The 21,465-nt window shown below is 37.6% G+C and overlaps 1 protein-coding gene across 6 annotated transcripts in view; it reads left to right on the forward strand.

Moving 5' to 3' along the window:
- Positions 1-21,465, forward strand: part of srgap1a (SLIT-ROBO Rho GTPase activating protein 1a) — a 104,995-nt gene that overhangs the window by 42,342 nt on the left and 41,188 nt on the right. For all 6 annotated transcript variants that reach the window (XM_065283480.2, XM_065283482.2, XM_065283483.2 and 3 more), the window contains exons 4-8: positions 5,612-5,674; positions 10,650-10,832; positions 12,845-12,973; positions 16,854-17,075; positions 18,178-18,279. In XM_065283480.2, coding sequence (XP_065139552.1) covers positions 5,612-5,674; positions 10,650-10,832; positions 12,845-12,973; positions 16,854-17,075; positions 18,178-18,279 — 699 coding nt within the window. The remainder of the gene's footprint in view (positions 1-5,611; positions 5,675-10,649; positions 10,833-12,844; positions 12,974-16,853; positions 17,076-18,177; positions 18,280-21,465) is intronic.

Genomic DNA, 21,465 nt, shown 5'->3' on the forward strand with positions numbered 1-21,465 from the left:
GGCGGCCCCTACAGTGCAGGCCACAAAAGAGGGGCAACTCCCAAACAGATTATACTGCATGAAAAGAGCAATAATTTGTTGTCTTCAGATACTTACTGGTTGGCAATGTCAAATTGCACACGTCTGAATATATCAGATTATACCATTTTGAGAGTATGTGACTGTTGTAAAACTTGAAGTTATGTGGGAGATACTCTTTCCACTTCCTTATTGATTTGACTCTTGCATGCAGTGTTATGTATTGCATCCGAGTCTTGAGTCAACCACAGTAAAATTACTAGGCAGGAATGTGGGAGGAACCGTTTGGTATCAAACATAGGTTATTTAAAGGGCTTGACATATGCAGATCTGACCTGTTGTTGTTGTTGTTGTTGTATAATACATCTTTGATAACCTTGCTTCTAAGTAAAACAAAACTGTAATAGATCACTTTACATGTCAGTCATCATACAGCTCCTCTTGGCCAGTTTAAGCTGCAGATAGCACACAGACTTCAATGTTCTGGCTATGTGAGACTACATCCAGCCATGATATACAGTATATAAAGTCAGAGACAGATGTTTGAGGTGGTTTCATTTTGGTCTAATTGTTGTATTCTTCTCTCATTGTTGCATGCCAACATGAGATAAAGATGCCTATTATAGTAAAGAACGTTTAATGCTATATAATCACATACAAACAGGTGCTCCTCACAGCTGTTTTCATTAGGATGAGTACCTTGTATTACTTATTATGAGGCAAATAAATACAGCTACATTACAAAACAACCTAACTTTAAAGGTCTCATGAGTCATGACACAAGCTTGTGTTGAAGGAACCCTGAAAACAAAGCTGATGTCAGTATCTAAGACATCCACATTTAAAAATACATGTCTAAATAGATACATAATAAATTCATGTGGCTTGTTGTATAACAAGGCCGTCCTCTGCTTTGTGTGCGGGCATAGCAAAAGGTCATTGTGTTGTTGGTTTGGTAAAAATGCATGTGTTTTTCTCTGTTGTGATGTTCTTTTGGTAGGGCTGGGTAAAAATATCGATTCATCAATGCATTATAATTATTTGTTTCTCATTTCAATATCGATTCATCAAATCAACACTCAACAAAGGGCAACACGCTCAGCATTGTACAAGACGCGCTTTACCAAAACAGCAAGATGTCAAATCGCAGCTGCACTTCGTTCAAGCCTGCACCACCAATTTGTTTTTAAACATTGGTAATACTGCACGCATTATTTAAAAATATACTCCGGTTTATGTGTGTATTTACCAAGTGACGGCCGGTGACTTCTTTTTTCGAGGGTGCTCGATGCAAAGTTCGTCACAACATGTGGTTCTTTTTTCAAAATATGTGTTCTGCGTATTGAGAGATCCTGTGTGCGTAACGTGTCTTGTCAAAATAAGTGCCTGCTGCAGACGCGTCTTAAGGGTTTGTGATAAAAGAGCCAGATACTCGCATAATCTTATGCATAATCAGAGTTTACTGTTAAGTGATGTGTCTTGCGTGTGTTTTGTGAACGTGAGCGTCTTTTTTATCATAAATGGTTTGAAGCGTGTGCAGCAGGCACTTATTTTGACAAAACACATGATGCACATGGTTTACATGACACAACAAACTCATATTTTGAAAACGCAAGCAACACACAACACACGAACACTTATTTTGAATTAGCGCCCCTCGCCACCACTTGTATTTACTTATTACTGAATCAATTGAATTGAATCAAATTAAATTGAATTGAATTGAATCGAAGCCTCAAGAATTGAAATCGAATCGAATTGTGAAATTCCTAGCAATACTCAGCCCTATCTTTTGGTGATGTTTACTCATTCACACCTATATTTAAAATTCTTTACCTCCATAAGTGCCACAGGGATGACGTATGTGTGTAGACCATCCTGGAGATTAACGGGATCCCATTTATTTTTCCATAGTCCTTTGGATTCTCACAAAAATAAGCTCGTTGTTTGACAAAGGTTTATGACAGTTACACATTTAGTCCAACAAGTTAAGGGCTGTTCACATTATATCAATAACTATATTAGCGTCCACATCACCGGACGATAACAATACATTTATGCTAATTTGATAACGACGCGTGTGCACCTGAAGTTCAAATAGATTTGATTGGCTGTCAATGGTTTATCATTCATCAGGTGAGAAAATATTCACCTGTGTGGTGTGTTGTGAACTCCGCTATTCTCTTTAATATAAAAAGATTTTTAAAACTATATTTTATAGTTATCGTTATAGTGTAAACGCCTTTTAATCTTCACAGATTAATACAAATTTCAAATCATAAAAAAGTCCATAAGAGTACGAATCCATGCATATTTTAAAGGGAAACAATGCATGTGTGAAGTAAAACGATTCCTATTTTAAGTTTAGATACAGATAAGTTTAAATGCAAACAACGCAAAGTTGTGAATGATCTAAAATGCCAGCTTGACGTCGGTATGCAAGACGATTATTGGTTGTCATGTGTCCTGTAACACTGTTTTTCATCACAATGCATAGACGACTAGTCACAAACCTTGCAAGAACCAATAATCATCTTTTTATACCAATGTGGAGCCACCGTGCCGAAGACATTTCCATTTCCATTCGTATTTTTTTGGAATTCCACCCCAAGTGTGTTATATACAGTCAATTTTTGGGTGCTATTTCTTTAAAATGTATAGTAGGTGTGGTTTGGACCATGTGACCCTTTATGTTAAGGGTCTCTGCTTTCTACCGCATTGTTGCTTTTGCTCGGCCAGAGCATGTGCGTAACCACTATGACACGGCTTCAGCAAAGAAAATGTTTAAGATAAAAGGTTAAAGATAAAATGTAAGTTGAGGCGTAGGAAAGACAATTTTTTAGCAAATGAATGATGTTTAAATTGATGATATAGCGTGATATATTTTACCTGTGCAGCACTCATGCATCCAGGAAAACAAAATTTAGATTTCAATATATAAATCTGCTTCGATTTTGTAATTTCTAAGCAATCCTAAAGATCTTATCAGTCACTTTTACACCAGTCTGGTTTCGCCTGTACCTGCATACAATACAATCCCTCCCTTCCCAAAATCCCTTTCTCTATTGGTCGTTTGCTCCCAAAATTGGCTCAGCCATCCGTGTGAAGTCAGTTTGCTCATAATTGTTATGTAAAAAGACGAACAGACAGGTGTTCGATCAGTCTGGGAAAAGTTCTGGCATGCCACTCTTAAACCTGTTTGGGTCTGCATGCCCGGACACTGCACTATAGGATGAGTCATGTATAATGGATTTAGTATTTAGCATGGACTTGTGTCTTGACATCCTGCAGGCGTGTTTGAAGTGCACACACACGACTGTTTGCTTTTGGGTGTGTTAATGGAGTCAAAATGTGTGTGAAGGTGTTAGTTGTTTTAGGATTAGTTTGACTTTTGACCTTCACACAACATGTGTGACCTGTTAGTTTCACATTCCACATAAAACTGAGTTGAATTAGATGGTTGAAAAGTTAAAGGTGTATTTGCATCTCCAAGAAAAAATGAAGACAAAAATTAAAATTTAACTATTGTAGTATTAATCATTAATCATTTTTATTTCATTTTGATTTTGAGGTGAAAAGTAACCTGGACCTCTGATATGAAATGTGTCTGAAATTTAAAAAAAATGTACTAGACAAAGTCTTAGCTGATATCTTCATACATTGAAACTAATGTTTTATTAGAGGAACATTTTGGCATCTGTTTTTTTCTGATAGACTGAAGGTAATGCACTAACTGCATCTTTAGGATTTGCTCATCGACCCCTTGAGAATTGGATTGTTGGAAATGGGTTCTGCAATCATATTAGTAGCAATGTAATTGGGAATAGTGAGAGTCTTGAGTGGCCTGTGAGACAGAAGGATCAGGTAATCCACACTAACTGTTAAAGGTTAAAGCAAAACGTTTAACTGTAAAATCGTGTTAGAGTTACAAAAGTCTGAATATGGCATTCAGTATTAGTCAAGTCAAAGATTTTAAATGTTAATGTACAGCAAACTACAGTTGTTTATTTGATTGTGTTTTGCATGTGTATGTTGTTGTGTGTTATAATTGTAGAAAATCTACATTGTAAATTTGATAAAGATTTGCATCAAGTGTTGTTTGGACACAGTTGACTAAAATGTTTTGTGTCTTTATAGTCTTAGTATTTTTATTAAAATTGTATTTATTGTTCTTTTCTTTTTTTTAAATGGGTGTATTGACCCGAATAGAGAAGGAAAGCCACATTAAGTGCTCTGCATCCATGGGAACTTGATCAATATTGTTTAAAAGCAATGCCCAGCATGTGCAGAGTTGTTGTTTTTTTACAGTCCATACTGTTTTTAGTATGTTTTATTGTTGTGATTACTACTTTAAAGGTGCCAAAGAATGCATTGATACAATATGTTACATTGATCTCCGATACCTACGTAGAAGGTATATGAATTTATTAAGTGCAAAAATGACCCAGAAATGGTTTTACAACCATTTGCAAACCTAGGATTGTCCCCAGAATGAAGTGCCATGATTAATAATAATTTTGAGCTATGCTCTGATTGGCTATTTTTCAGAGTGGCTAATTTCAATAGCTTTGTGTGTGTCCAACAGACCTAATGTTTGACCCTATCAGACGAAGATAGAGATTATTCTGAGATTGGAAATGCACGTTTCTGAGTGGTTAGTTTGTGTTTTTTCAGTATGGACCTGCAAAACGTAACAGTAAAGTCAATAGTAGAACTTCAGCTTGAATGCTAGCATAAAGCCTTAACTATATAGCTCAGCAGTAGGGATGCACCGATACCACTTTTTGGGAATACGAGTATGAGTACGAGTACTTGCATTTCAGTACTTGCCGGTAGCGATACCGAATACTTAATAAAAAAACATGATTTAAATTTACAGGTAACAGCTTTAGTCATATAATTTAACAAAAAAACAAAGGACTAGTTTTCCAGTTTGTTGTAAACTCTGCCTCTTTGGACAACACGAGGCATTAACCCCTTACATGCCGCTCAAACATAGACATTTCTCAGACTGTGGTATCGATTCCAGTTATCGGGGGACTTTTAACGAGTACGAGTACTTTAGAAAATGTGGTATCGAGGCCGATATCGGTATCGGTGCATCCCTACTCAGCAGTCACAACTTAGTTTTGGCATTGTAACAACATTGTAATTAATTAAATGCGTACATCACGACTGAAACGTCACAGTCCGTGTTATGTTGATATTGGCCTGTTTTCCAGCGGTCTTTCGCGTGCACAAGGTTTACATAAGAAAGAGGAAACAATTGCGTTTGAGGCTCACGATATGTCAGTACCATGTACAGAACTCTTATTATTCATCTATGTTTCGATAAACACAGTTTTACATTTTATGACACCTTTAATTTTATCATTGGATAAAACAAATGATAAAAAATAAGTAGATGTATCCATACTTTTCACTGGTGATGTACCAATCCAGTTTCAATCACACAGTCAAAACTTAAAGTGTTAACCTGTGAGACACAAACAACCTGTGACACAACTGCATAAAGGTTACTCTTTTTTTTTGTCAAATATTTTTTCATGTAAGATTTTAATTTCTCTTATTTGTATCTTTCTCTTTCCTTTAGAGTAAAGATATCACCTTTCAGCTACAAGAGGATTTAATGAAAGTTCTCAATGAGCTCTACACGGTAAGTGCAGTAATAATAACTATCAGTGGATTTGGGTATACTGTAGTAAACTGTGACAGTGTCTTGCATTTACGCTCTTAAGCATTTGAGAATTAATTGGCCATACATTCTTGGTTTACCCTATATTTGCAACCCCCATGAGCCCGCTGCGTACCATGGTAAAAGTTTGCATTACACATGAATTCTACCTCTGACCTTGGTAGATTAAGGTGTTTACACAGGTAATCGATAGTTCATTTAAGCAGTTTAATTGCAGCTGTCAGATTTACTGCAGTAGCTTTGAAAATTCATGTATCTCCTATGGTCTTAATAAAATGCTCGAATGTTTCCAGGCTTGTCATTTGTATATATTTGTGATGCCCATCATTTGGTCTTCAGTTTTTATTTTTTAAATATGACATATTAAGATGTGGTAAACACAACATTAAGTTAAATATGGTTTGCCAATTACTGTGTAACTTTATCATTCTCCCTTTAAGAACCATCAGTTTTAAGCCATGTTAAGCTACATTGGAGCTTTATTAATGTATTAAACATTATTTGGAGAGTGTCTGTTCCTTTAATGAAGCTACACACAACTTTTGATCAAAGTAAAAATGTATCTTGACGTTTGACCAGATTTAGCCATCTAGAAAGCACTCATCTGGGTACATTGCATCAGAAACCCTCTACGCAACCACAACCAGTAAAATAACAGGTCTGGTGCGACTCTAAAATTGGTCCTTCTAAAACAAGCAGAAATGTAAACAGAGTTCCAGACCAGTAAGTGGGGAGCCGAGCCCATGGTTTGCTCTGCCATCCTGGCCACGTGTATAATTATACAGGCCTGGACAACAGAGCACTGTGCTGCTTCCACTGTACACATTTATGAACAATATTTCGTTTGGTTGACGTTTTACAGTCAAGCTCCTTTTTGTGGCTTTACTGTACCGTGAATTATAATTCAGAGTGACTGCCGCAGTGATTTTGGCCTGGACTGACCCAGTATTCATGGGTCTAATTGTAAACGGGTCTTGTAATCAACTTGACCATTTTTGATAAAAAAGAAGGAAGAAGAGAAAAGTGTCGAGATCAAGTTTCGCAAGAGGCAAATACAGTGCATAAAGCATAGAAAACATTAAAATCATTGTCTTTACTTACTTTTATTTTAGTTTATTTTGCTGCTGTTCCCAAACCTTTTCTCATCTCTCTAATAAATGGTTGCTATTTTTGACATCTCCAAAAAAACGGAATCCCTAATGGTGCGTTCACACCATTTTGTGAATGAAGCGTTAAGCACGAGTGATTTAACCATTGTGCTGCGTATAGAGCGTCTGGTGCATACGATTTCAATGTTAAGTCAATGTAAAGAAGCGTTTACGTGCATCTAGAGGTGTCGCAGCGCGAATGAGGCGCTTAGCGCGGCACACTAAATGCAAATCCACCTCATTCACGCTTCTAGTTCGTGCGCATTATGTGAATTGAGCGTCTAGCGATACGCTTGTTACGTGCGAATGGTGCTTTTTGTGCATTTAAGCGTTTGACGTTAATTTGCGTCTGACGCCCGAGTTGAAAAATGTGAACTTTGGCGTCAATTCGTGCCACGTTAAACAATCAGGAGCCGGGATAGAGACCCTGTAGTAGGTGTCCTGGGGGGTGATACTCGCTGCAACACGGGACAACAGGTCATTAAATTTGGCCGCGAGACAGGTTGAAGTACCGCTGAAGGTGGCCGCCATCCAGGTACAGCTCCTGGAGCAAATGATGAGACTCGCCAAATCGGGAACGCCTCCTGAGGGTCTGATGGACCCAAGTATGGTGACGCTCAGGGCATGAAATTAACACCCGACCACGCGCCAAATGCGGGTGGATTTTGCAATTGGCGGGTAACACTGTCAATCTACCAGCCACATTGGCGGGTAGCCAATGCGAATCAGTGATGCGCGGGTCATTGTATAAACAACCCACTCCCGACCGACATTTTCAACTAACCCGCCCCGCCCGCAATTGTTCAAAATAGTTTTTAAACTCGACCGACTGACCGCGGCCTGAATATCATTAAAATATTTTTGGATGACTCGTAACCGGCACCCGCTCATTTCTTATCAACCTGCACATATCACCGATGCAAATTGAGTGATTCATTGAGAGGATGCGACTGTTTCTCAACGTTCATGCGATTGGAAAGAAGATGAGGCACTTCTCTGACTACGTTTGGATGTGCGAGTAAGTATTAAACTGTTGGTGAGATGGGATGAGAATGCAATGCTGACATATGCTACTGTACAATCACAGTTGCACAGATGTGTAGTGCTGCTGTGATGGATCAGAACTCTTGATGTGTAAACTTTAGAGAGAGTTTCGCTACTATGCTTTATACTGTAGTACATTAACATACATTTTGCGAATATAGTAACATGCATTTTGCGAATATAGTAATGAAAAACAACGTATGTGCGGCGTTTATGTGCGCAGTTTGTGCCCCCTCTGTCTCTGTGTGCGTGCCAGGTTTAAGGGGACTCAATAGGGCACATCGGAGAGATGCGTTCCTAAAAGCATGCGTACATAAAATCTTTCTGCTCTTGACAGGGCACATATAAATAAAATGATCTCAACAGTATTCATTTTCTAATAAAACATTTCTTTATGTCTTAAGTGTATGTATAGAGAGTCAAAAACCAGTCTGTGCTGGTCTTAAAGAGACAGTAACCTCAATTAACCTACTTAAGTCTGTGTCATTAATGTTAATCAAACAACCTAAGACAAAGAGAAATTCACTTTTGTAGCTCTGAAAAAAATTATATTTAATTCATACAATAAAGACAGTGTTATAATTCACTATTCGGGCAAAAAAAAAAAACTGGCTGGTAAAAAGTCTCTGTGGCAGGTGGATTTCTAAATCCACCTGCCACAGTGGCTGGTGGTCAAAAAAGTTAACTTCAGGCCCTGGTGACGCTGACCCCTATGCTGCTGTTCTGCTCTACAGAGCAAATACAAAACGGTAACTATCTCGATGAATGCTCGATCATCAGCCATTTTGCAAACAGACCACCACCTAGCACTTGCCCTTTCCACGAGAAGCGAATTTCCCTCGGACGCGCGTCTATATCGCCTCAAATGCTTGCTTTTTATGTGCGTCCATTTTGCTCTAAGATGCGGAAATGCATTCAAAATGTTCAAGCGGAGGCAGAAATATGAAACAACAATAGAAGACAAAATCATTGTCGGTGTATGTGGACACCTGGAGCTGTACAACACTTCTTCGTACTTAGAAAAAGGAATAAAAAGGATATTGCTTGGAAGAAAGTGAGTGAGGAGGTTGGACAATCTAGTAAGTTGTAAAAAAACACTTGAGTTACATATTTAGACTATAAGCTGGCTAAAGCCGGCAAATTGATCGAATTTGTAGTTGAATTTGACGTTTGAATGACGTGAATTTCACACGCAAATTTACTGAGTTAAATGTTCAAAAATGTTCAAGTGTCCAACTACGCGCAAATAGCAAGATAAACGCCCAGTAATGCTAAATTTAAGCAAACTTTTGCCTGAGGAAACAAGCTTATAAATCAAGAAAGCTCATGACATAAACCAATCTCAAACTTAGAATTTAAATTAAACACAACATATAAAATTATTCAAGGTAGTGCGCCCCCTAACGGTACATTCACACGGGGCGAAAGCGTTAACGCTTAATGGAAGGCTTGTCTAAAGCGTGTCACCGTGGCTACAACACATGCTCCGGTCTGGTATAAACGTAATTGGCTGGCTCGCACTAGGCTATTTGCATAAGGTGATCTGATTTGCTGACGCACGCGTTGGCGCTTGAAAAGTTGAGAAATGTTTAACGTCTACCACGAGCAATGGCAGTGAAGCGACGTTGATTCAGTTCGGCAATGCATGATGTCATCCAAAAAAGTAAATGAGAAGCGTTAAGGCTTTCGCCCCGTGTGAATGTATCATAAGGGGGCCCGCCCCCCAGTTTGAGAACTACTGGGTTATGGAAAGGGGATAGAATATACAGTTTGTCCAATATAAAAGCCCTTACATTTGTTGTGATGTAATGTCCCCACAAAAATGGAAACGTGCGTGCGTGCTTGTGTAAATCGCATGAACCGGCTTTACTAACTAGATGCACATGACACTTGCATGGGATTTATTGTGTAGCCCTACTATACACCCATATAACCAAGATAGTTATACAGTCAAACTGACATTGTGGGGATATTAACTGCAAGCAATATTCATTCATGCTCTGTCACTTTTACATCAATTACAGTATGTCAGAGCTTTTAGTGTCGATTAAGTACTCATTCTATGTGAAGAGTTGGACATAATGAGCTTGTTAATACAGTACAGACTCATAGACTCTGAGTCATATCCTAATGCTTGTTATAACATCTGAAATTTGAATATGACTAATAGCCACCTAACAAAAACAATGACTCAGGATGTCTGAAGTGGCATTATGTCACACTTTTACAATCAGAGCGGCATCTCTTCATGGGAATCTACAGCTCAGTTGCTTTATTTTAACAGAAAACGCTTAGAATTTTATGAAGGAAGTTGACTATAAAAACATTAGGTGGAACGGTCCTGAATTGATTTTATGATAACTGCAGTGTTCAGTCTACAAACAAAGACAAGGTTCTTGCCAATATAAGTAGAAGTATGAGTATTTTAAAGGAAAAATATGAGCTCCACCATGGACCATTAAGAGCCTAACATTCCCATGATTCTGTAGTTAGAAAAATGAGCATTTCAAATGACTTCCTTAATTGTAGACTAAATGCAAAACGTAGAAATTAGTTTTTAAATTTTGTTTCAAAATTTCAAGTGGTTTTTTGCATTTGCACACAAAGAAATAAAAGATAGGAATAGAAGAAACTGATTCACTAAGAATACAGGTTTTGGACCAGACCTGAGCTGAAGCCTCCTAAAGCTCAGCTGGCTGTTGTTGATCTTTTGACCTCTCACCTCTGACCTCTGGGTCCTGCAGGTGATGAAAACCTACCACATGTATCACACGGAGAGCATCAGTGCTGAGAGTAAGCTGAAAGAAGCAGAGAAGCAAGAGGAGAAGCAGATTGGACGGACTGGGGACCCCGTCTTTCATATCCGGCTGGAGGACAAACACCAGAGGAGGAGCTCGGTTAAAAAGATCGAGAAAATGAAAGAGAAGGTAAAGAAGAAAAGGTTATTAATGGCTTAATAGCAAGTGAGCTATGATAAATCATAAAAGATTAATAAGGTGTTTGGGATTCAGATAGCTGCTTTTAAAGGACACAAAGCATCCATTCCTTTTCGTTCTACTTTCTTTTTCCTAAAGACCTGCAGAGAAATAAGATGATTAAATAAAACAAACAAAATTAAGTATTTTAAAGAATCATTTACATTTAAATTTTTATATTATGTTTTAAAGGAAAACGCCACCATTTTTCAATATTTACTATGTTCTTACCTCAACTTATAAAACTTTAAATAGGGAAAACATGGAAGTGTTTGGTGGCTTCTAAATTCATCCCTGTTTGGAGCCATATGAATGAATGGGGCTAGGCTAAATGCTAACACATTCACGATGCGCTGTACAAAGATTAAAAGTGCACGCATTGAAAAAAGATGTATGTAGTCATTTATCTAAGTTGAGGTAAGAACATAGTAAAATATTGAAAAACGGTGGTGTTTTCCTTTAAAGTGTAACTAAACCCCTGGTCAGAGCCTGACTCCACCCACTGGCAATATTTGAAAAATGCAAGAAAAGTGGGCAGATCCCAACGAAGATAGAGGGGACGAACTAAGCTCGTATCAAGTGTGTGGTGAGATCGTAACAAGGGCGTGGTGAGCTTGAACCTGCTTACTTCACAAGTTCTTTTTTGGACCCAACATCCAATAGGAAAATTCAACTGCAGTAGCCACCGTTCAACCTGAAGAGGGCAGCACTCAGACGTTTTTACACCATATATTGTAGTATTGAAACACTTTATATCCAAATGTCAAAAATCTTACTAAAATCAATGAACAGCACTAATAAAGCATCATTCTTACAGATCATTAACTAAAAAAAGTTGGTTTAGGGTTTAGTTACTCTTTAAAGTACAAGTTTTTCTCTTTTGAAATCCAAAGGTCCTATGTTGTACAAAATTGATAAAAAATTAAATATTATTGGGTAATTTGCCCATTTTACTTAATGTTGTTTGGTTTATTATAAATTATAAGTGACTTGCATATTATAATACAATATACATAAGATTGTATCTAAACATCAAAATTTAACGCATCTTGGCTTAAAAGGGTAGTTCACCCAAAAATGAAATTTCTGTCATTATTTGCTCACCTTCATGTTTTTCTAAACTTGTATGAATTTTTTATTCTGTACAGAAGATATTTTGATAAATGATGGTTTGCACCCAATTCACAGTACCCACCGACTACTATAGTATTTGTCCTACTATGAAAGTCAACTTTGTGGTTACCATTATTTATCAATATTTCATTTTCACATTTACTTATGTGGCAAGTAACCATTAAATAAGCTGGATAATGTACTTCCAGACAGTTTATCGGAAATAAATCCCTTCAGGGTGATACAAGTCCTGTCCTGATCACCCTTTTGGGATTTATTCAGTGATAACAACCGGCTGCCTGTGCATTTTCCCTTACTTGGATGTCTTGTTAATGTAAGTCATCCCTGAGCCTGGTTGTCACAGAAACAGCCACGTTTTATGCTCTTCCTTGAACCGTATTCTGTTAAAGCCTGTGACAAATGATTTAACAGCTGTGGGATTGTTTTCCATTGATGCTTCCTGGAATGAGGCATTGTGGTATGGTAAAAATATGGAAGTTGCTGTGAGTCACTATATGTAGGTCAGTCAATCGAGTCAGATGACTATGGGTCTGAATGTTCGCAATAAGGAACTGATTTAGCAAACCTGTACTGTAAGCTTTTTTTAAACAACAAAGATGTGCCCTGTTATGCTTTTGATGTCTGTGTACTTTCATCAAGTTTTTTTAGCATTCATATGCAACATTTTCATCTTATTAGTTTAATTTTAGTAATTTCCCATGAAAAACAGATGGCAACCAAAAAAAACTTGCTTGAATGTTTTAATCTTGTCTTATTTTGACTAGTTGTCTTATATTCTGTCTGTTTTGTTTCCGAACTTTCTCTCTCTTTCTTTCTTTTTCTCATATCAGAGGCAGGCCAAGTACTCTGAAAACAAGCTGAAGTCGATCAAAGCTCGGAACGAATACCTGCTGACGCTCGAAGCCTCCAATGCTTCAATCTTCAAGTATTACATTCACGACTTGTCCGATTTAATAGATGTAAGTACCGGGAAGAAAAATGTAGGTGCAGCGCTAAAACTTTATGTGACAAGTAGGACAGTTATAAATAGATTTTCAGACTGACCTCAGGTCTGCTGGGACCACTAAGTATGATACATACATTTGCTCCTAGTTTCACCAGTTTAAATTTGTCTTTAGACTTTATATCCAGGTGTGTGCATGTGCAACAGTAGTGAGGAGAATTTTTTCAGTATGCAGTTAAATCGCATTCAGGACTTTTCTTGACCTACTGTCTCTCCACACAACCACAAAAACCTGTTATTTTAAGACATTTTATGAAGCCATGATTGTTGGATATGTTTGTCTGCAAGTGAATGCTATCAAAGTTTTTGGTATACAATTGTCTTAGTGCAAAAGAATCAGAGGAAATTGCAGTGGTTCAGACATAGTGGTGGATAATCCAGAGGCCTTTGACCCCAAGGTCTCATCTTTTTCAAACCATGCCTGTTTTTAACTAATCTACAATTCCTGCAGGCCACCAGTAATGAGGCATTTTTAACCCCTTAAATGGCGCTCTCCCGTGAGCAGGACACCCGAGTTTACTTCGATATTTTGCATGTAAATTTCATATATCATGAAAATCTGACTTTTTCCATGTTTAAGTGCTATAATTGGGTCCCCGGTGTTTCTATCAACCTAGAAAATCTGATAAAGATCAACCCAGTAACTTAGTTTTGGTAAACCATTCTCTGCAAGCATATGGAAAAATAGCTCATTGAAATTTGGCTCCCCTTGTGATGTCAGAGAGGGATATTTCCACCCCTTAATCTGCACTATCCAACCACTGCACTGCCATTTAGTGCAGAGATCAGCTCATTTGCATTTTAAGGGACACACCCAAAATCGGCAAATTTTTGCTCACACTTACAAAGTGGCAATTTAAACATGTTTTTATAAATTATCTATATGATATTTTGAGCTTAAACTTCAAATACGTACTCAGGAGACACCAAAGATATATTTGACATCTTAAAAAAGTCTTGTGAAATGTCCCCTTTAATCTATCACCATATATCATTAAAAAGGTCCAAGACCTAAACCTTTTAGCAGTAATAATAATGCAGCGACAGTAATTTATAAATTTGTGACAAGAGTATGCAGCAAACCTTTGACACCTAGTGGCCATTGTTGGTAAAACAACAAATTTTTTACAAGTGTAAAACAAACCTATTTTTTGTGATAATTTTATGTATATAAAACATGCTTTATTGCATTTTTTAAAATTATTAAAATAAATGTAAACTGCTATAAAAAAAAATTTATTTAATATTTTTACATTCAGACACTTCTGTGAAAAACAAAAAAGTGTCGTCTTTAAAACAATACCAAGATTAGGCTTCTAGACTAAAAAAATGCGAGTTTTATTAATTTATAAGTGTACATCACCCCCCACTCAAAAAGTACTGCGCCAGTAAGATGTTTAGTTGGATTAAGTGCTTATGTTGGGTTGTTTAAACCCATGGTTAGGTCGAATATGAAATTTTTTAAGGTTGATTTAAACATTGTTTTGATTTATCCATATTTTACCCAAATAAGGGTTAGAAACAACACCGAATTTTAGTTTTAGAATAGGACTTAAGTAAGTTTATTGAAAATAATTATGAATTCCTTAGTATTCAGTGTGTCCTTTTTGTTTGTAATGACCTCATGCACTTGAGCTCTCAAGGACTCCTCATCATTCATGTTTATTTACTCCAGCATGATTTGGGTATATTCAAAAAGAGTCTTTTTTTCTTCAACAGAAGCAATGACATCTGAACTTTTGTACAATTAAGTCCCTTCTCAAAACAGATTTTTTATATGGTCATTGGTCACAGCCTTGTATTCTACTTTCATAGTTTTATATTAAGGTCTGAGTCCTAGTGTCTGAATGTGGCAGAATCATTTTTAGGATGAAGATGGGGAAGCGATTCTTTATGTGAATCAGGCCGCCTGATAGTCTCTTAGATGAACTAGGATATGTTATATAGTCTTTTTTTATTCACTTTGCTGAGCAGTTCTCCTTGTTCACTCTCCTGCAGTTCAAGTCTAAATCATTGTCAAATCCTGTCAGCATCATTTATTTATAAACTGAGCATCCAGCAAAATATTATTTTCATCTAGGAAACAAAAGCCTCTCTACAGGGGGCTGACAAGAGACAACGATTTTGTTCCATGAGTGCACAGTCAGTTTTTCAGCCATTTCATCAGAGGAGAAATAACTTGACCTTGTCTCAGTAAAATGTTGTCCCATACGGAGTCGTTTTTTCCTTTATTCTGGCCACAAACAAGTGGATACCCTTATATGTGCGAAATTATTCTGCGAAAGAATACACTTGCTTTACGATTTTAATATGAAATAATAAGAAATTTTATGTTTTCATACAATAAATGTATTTTAGCGTGTATGATTTTCATTCATATTGTCAAAAAAATGCAGATAAAGTTTAATAGGACATCATAAACATCAATCTCAATATAAAACTGGTTCCTGACCAAGGTTCCCAGCCGTTTTTCTGTGTTTTATGCGCTCTCAACAGAATTTGAGAATGAGAGACAGAGACTTGACAGAGAGAGAGAGCGCCACAAATCAAAAGCCAAAGTGATGGTGAAACAAAATTATGAGAGAGGGAAAAAGTGTTCAGTTTAGTGGGCTGTGTGGACAGAAAGCCGGGTCCATTTTATTATTCTGTCAGCCTCAGAATCAAAACTCTTAAAGGGACACTCCCCTAGAGTTAAACATTTGATTCTTACCGTTTTGGAATCCATTCAGCTGATCCCCGGGTCTGGCGGTACCACTTTTAGCATAGCTTAGCATAATCCATTGAATCTTAATAGACCATTAGCATCACGCTCAAAAACATCCAAAGAGTTTTTTGAGATATTTAAACTCTGTAGTTGACTTCTGTAGTTACACTGTGTATTAAGGCAGACGGAAAATTAAAAGTTGGGATTTTCTAGGCCGATATGGCTAGGAACTATACTCTCATTCTGGCGTAATAATCAAGGACTTTGCTGCTGTAACATGGCTGCAAGAGGCGCAATGATATTACGCAGTGCCCGAAAATAGTCCCCTAGTATCTTTCAATAGCAGGGGACTATTTTCAGGTGCTGCGAAACTTTTCCCTAACAGCTTTTCCATAGTGAGATCTTAATTAACCTCTCCAGAGAAGACCTATTTCTCCCCCATATTTTATTATCCAGCACACTGTTTCTCAAATTCCCTGTGATTTTTTTGGAAATTCCTACTTGTCCTCCTGGAGAACCAAGGCCATATAAAGACCGCTCCTAGACCAGAAAACAGTCAGTATGTATTAGGTCATCTTAGACACAAGTATTTGCAAAGTCACACTTGCTGATAGAGTGACGTGTCATGCTGTGTTGCTTGTGTTAATGTGTCTGGAATTTCAGATATTAGCTGTGAGTAAGATCCCATTTTCACGGAGCTTGGGATGAAGTGACCTACACAGTGTTGTTTTAACTTAGTGTTTAATAAACCTAACAAATGTGCATATTTGACCCAACCATGGGTTGAAACAACCCAGCGTATTTTTAAAGTGTAGCGTATACCATAAACTGTTAGGTTTGAACTCTACAATGGAGCTGTTATTGCCCGATCAACATTGTCTTTTGAGCAGAAAACTTTAAATATTTGTTTAGTCTGCAAATATTGACCATGATTTAAGTAGTCTAAACAGCTCCTACTGCATTTCTGAAATCATACTTAGTCATCTTGTGAGTCAAATTAAATGTCATTAAATAACTGAACATGGTTCAGATCGGTCAGTCTTTTCAGTTTAAGAAAGAGTGTTTGCTAATTGACCTAATAACTTTGGTAGGTCTATCTAACAAGTAACACTGTGCTTCTCCATCTCTATAGTGTTGTGATCTGGGATATCATGCCTCTCTGAATCGGGCTTTGCGGACCTACCTCTCAGCTGAATATAACCTGGAGACGTCTCGTCACGAAGGCCTGGACATCATTGAGAATGCAGTGGACAGCCTGGACCCCCGTAGCGACCGCCAGCGGTTCATGGAAATGTACCCTACTGCCTTCTGCCCACCTGTCAAATTTGAGTTTCAACCACATATGGGAGATGAGGTCAGACTTAAACAAAGCCAGACCTTCACACGCGTACATATGTATATTTATACATGCATATATCACACAGAGCAGCCACATTTACACCCAGTGTTTACATTTTAATACTGTTTAATGTGAGAGCTTATTTTCTTAACATTCCTGATAAGCAGTACCTTTTTAACAAATATTATTTTATAAATATAACTTTAATAAACATTCTTTGACCAGAAATGTACATTTATGCCTTTTTATGTAAAAAAGTATATTTGTATTTTTAGTTTTAAAAAAAGGCAAAAAGTAAGCAGGATTAAATGAAAGAGCTACTGTGCATAGTTGCATAGTTGAGTTGAGTTTGCTGCATCTCAATTCAACCAGCTATGGGCTAGACCAAAGGTCAAACAGAAATTGCACATTGCGTTAATCGTGGGTTTATAAAATTAGTGTTGTTAAAATAAATTTGCGTTAACGCATTATTAACGTGTTCATATTAGGGCTGCACAGGTAGATTGAACCATAACTTTGTTGCAACATCCCGGTTAACTTACAAATAGATGTTACATTTATTTTCACAAACTATAATGGACACATATATATCCTGCGGTGTAGACACCAGTTCATCCATTAACCCCACTGTTAATCTTGTCTCACGATGAAGCGTATGAGGTCATACGGTATATAGAGTGTAAAAGCGTTTTAATGAAATTCTGAATTAGATGTGGTGAGGATTGCTTCATATCCTTATTTTATTGTATCTCAGTTGCACAGTGCTGGAAGCAAATCATATTGCATTTCTCACCCTCAAGCTGTATTTTAGAGCCTTTATTGGATTTATGCTCCCTAATTGTCCATTTCGCCTCTGATATCACGTCTGTGCATGGTTTACAACCTGTTGTTTTGTGGTCGTGCCTGTGCACTCGGATGGCAAAAATAATGAGGCTTTGCTTTATAAAGGACCAGTTGTAATACTTGTGCCAGGTGTTTTCCTTGGAAATTCCTTGCATTTTGGGAAACCTGCTGATTCTCTAATGGTGGCTGTCATTTACCGATTTTATGTTTTTAAGCCCATTAAATGGAAAAAAAACGTATTTTTGTAATCAGTGGTCTTGTTTTATTTTTTTAGGTGTGTCAGATCACCGCCCAGCCTCCCATTCAAGCCGAGCTCCTGCTAAGGTTTCAGCAGTTACAGTCCCGACTGGCCACACTGAAGATCGAGAACGAGGAGGTAAAGTCACCTTTGCCCAACCTTTGACCTGCAGCAGGAAATCTGGTCCACGTTAGTCTTGCATTGCTAGACCTTTTGACTGCAGTTTAGTTATAGCAGTGCTCAATCTTGCTATATCCAAAATATTTGCTTATACTATCCAAATGTTGTGTCTGAAGCTTTGGATTACTGCCACTTCTGGTGTTTATTGCCTTCTTAGGATAAATCGCTTGTTGATTTTCTTATCTGTAAGTCACCTTAAATAAAATTTCCGCTAAATGCACAGGGTTCCCATCGGTTCTTGAAATCCTTGAAAGTTTGTGAATCTGGGAGGATAAATTCAAGGCCCTGGGAATTTTTTGAAAATATAAATACATAGATACAGGTCATTAAAAGTGCTTGAATCTATTTTATGCAAGAAGTTTTCTGAAAAAAAAAAACATTCCCTGTGTAGTGTAGAATAGTATCATAACATTTCTAGCCTTTTAAGCACACATGCTAAACTGTTCGCTTTAAATGCTTATATCTTCTGTATGGAAATGTTGATTCATACAAAAAGTTGTGTTTGACATATGAAAACATCTCGGGTTACGTATTAAACTGTTGTTCCCTGAGAAGGGAACGAGATGCTGCGTCTCCCTTGCAATACTATCTGTGTCCCTGTAATGCCGTCTTTGGCAATATTTCAGATAGCGATATACTTCCTGGCTCCCGCGTCACCCTGTCTTTGTCGTTAAGCCTCACCATTGGTTGAATTTGATATACACATTCAGACGCACTTACCCCTGGAGGCGTCCCCAAAGTGTCACCGCAGTGACGCAGCGCAAGTTCCCCTTAAAAGGGAACTGTAACAATGTATCTTAAAAGGTAACACGATGTAACCTTGCTCTCACTTGAAATGTGTTCCCACATTTAGTCCTTAAATTTGAGGGTATTGGACCTGGAAAGTCCTTGAATTTGAAGTTAACTAAGGTGTGGGAACCCTGAATGCATAAATGTATATGTAAATGTAAACCGTTGTACCAAGAGGTTTCCCAGACCTCTCACCTATACTATTGTCAATTTCTGTGGAAACCACTTTATAAAACCTTGGTGTATGAAATGTGCTAAATTAATAAATTTTCCTTGCCTTGACTTTTAAATAATGAGACTCAATAATGAGCACTGTGGACAAAAAACATCTGCTAAATAACAATATCATCATACACTGACCCACAGACAAATAAGTTTGTTCATTTCAGCTGTCAACATTGAGCTGCAAATTGAATTTGAAAATCTTATCTAATAAGTTCGACAAATCCAAGAATCCCATCCCATATCTTTCTGTTGCATTAGTGAGAGGCAGCTTTGCACTGTGTTTGCCTAATTGAGTTGGCAGGAGCTGATGGTAAAAGAGGTTTTCGAAGGACAAGAAATAGTTTTTCCTCCCTGCAGAATTTTGTTGTCCTCTAGATAACCCCAGTGACGCACACGGAGGCTTCTCTCCAAAACACCAGCTCTTTTTCCATCTCTCAGACCGTGTCTGTCTTTTACACATTTTATTATCTGTGCCTCCTTCAAGGCTGCAACATTTTAATCAGTCAGTAAGCCGAAAGCTCGGGCGGATGCCGGATAAAAAAGCGCTTGGTCAGGAAGATGGAGAATTCTGCCATCGTTCCTTGGCATTATCTTGTCTGTCGTAGATGAACGAGTGTCTTACATCTGCCCTATCTCTTATCTCCTTCCTGTTATCTTATTACTGTATGTGTGATTCGTTTTCTGTTGTTTTTTTTTGTTTTTTTTGAGGGGAGTGGGAAGAGGATGAGTGTTTTTAGCTGCACCGACAAAATATGGGATTTCATGGCATATCTTTCATTTACACAGATTTAGTGAGTGTTGTCTATAGTTAAAGGAAAACACCACCGTTTTTCAATATTTTACTATGTTCTTACCTCAACTTAGACAAATTAATACATACCTATCTAATCTAATGTATGCACTTAATCTTTGTACAGCGCGTCATGAAGGTGTTAGCATTTAGCCTAGCCCCATTCATTCCTTAGGATCCAAACAGGGATGAATTTAGAAGCCACCAAACACTTCCATGTTGTCTCTATTTAAATTGTGTTACATGAGTAGTAACACAAGTAAGTATGGTGACACAAAATAAAACTATATTGTATGTCGGAAGAGCACTTAGTTTGCAGCATTTCGACTTGGGGCGCAGTAATATTGACGGAAGTTTGAGCGAGAAGGGAAGTAGTCTGGAGCGATGATATAACTGCGCGCCGAGGTCGAAATGCTGCAAACTAAGTCCTAAATGAATACATTTTCAATATTTAATTTGCCTGGTTTGTCACTTATACTGTACATAGTTTAACATGGTGCTTGGACCCGTTGACCATAACGAAAGGAAATGAAGTACACAGCAAAAGGAAACGAGCTCAGGGCACATCCTGGTTTCTCCAGCTGGCTTTAAATCATCATGTGACATCAGGGTGTCTAAGAATCCTCACAACATAGTGTTCATACAAACTCAGAGTTGAAGTTTTGTTACAGTCGTTTCCTAAAACCTTCACTGCATTTGACTTAAAATGAAAAGAGATGAAGTGATGAATACTTTATCTGTTTCACTAATAACCTTCAACAGACTCATCCTGCCAGGCTTTCCCTCAGGCCTCAAACACACCTTTGCAACGCACAAAGGAAGAATAAGTCTGTCATTTCAGACATCCTGTCTCATCCTTTCATTTTGTTTTGCAATCATTCAGCTGTCATCTCCATTTCCATTGCTCTTCCAGAGCTCATAATTGAATCATGTAAAAAATGTTTGCTTTAGAGATCGGAATAAGATCGGAGCTCACAGAAGTAGAATTGACAAGCGTTTTCTCTTTGACATCTCTCTCTTGCGCTCTCTCGCTCTCTTTTTGTCCTATTTTTACCTCACTTTTTTGATTATCCAATGGTTATTCTGTTCACATTACACTAAAACCGCAGTAAGACATGGAACTGTTTCTCTATAAGAAGTGTCTGCTTGTTTTGCAAGAGATAAATCTCAGGACGCACATCAAAAACTTCGATGTCATGATCCAACTGCTGTGTGAATCACTGTTCGTCTGGAGACCCTCTGTGCTGATTGTCTGGGCTTCTGTTGATGCTAATACTGATTGCCAAAGTGCTATAGATGTGCCAAAACGTCTTTTTAGTGCCAACTTATTATCCTGAGTA

This window comes from Paramisgurnus dabryanus, chromosome 9 (assembly GCF_030506205.2).
Source record: "Paramisgurnus dabryanus chromosome 9, PD_genome_1.1, whole genome shotgun sequence".
NCBI lineage: Eukaryota > Metazoa > Chordata > Actinopteri > Cypriniformes > Cobitidae > Paramisgurnus > Paramisgurnus dabryanus.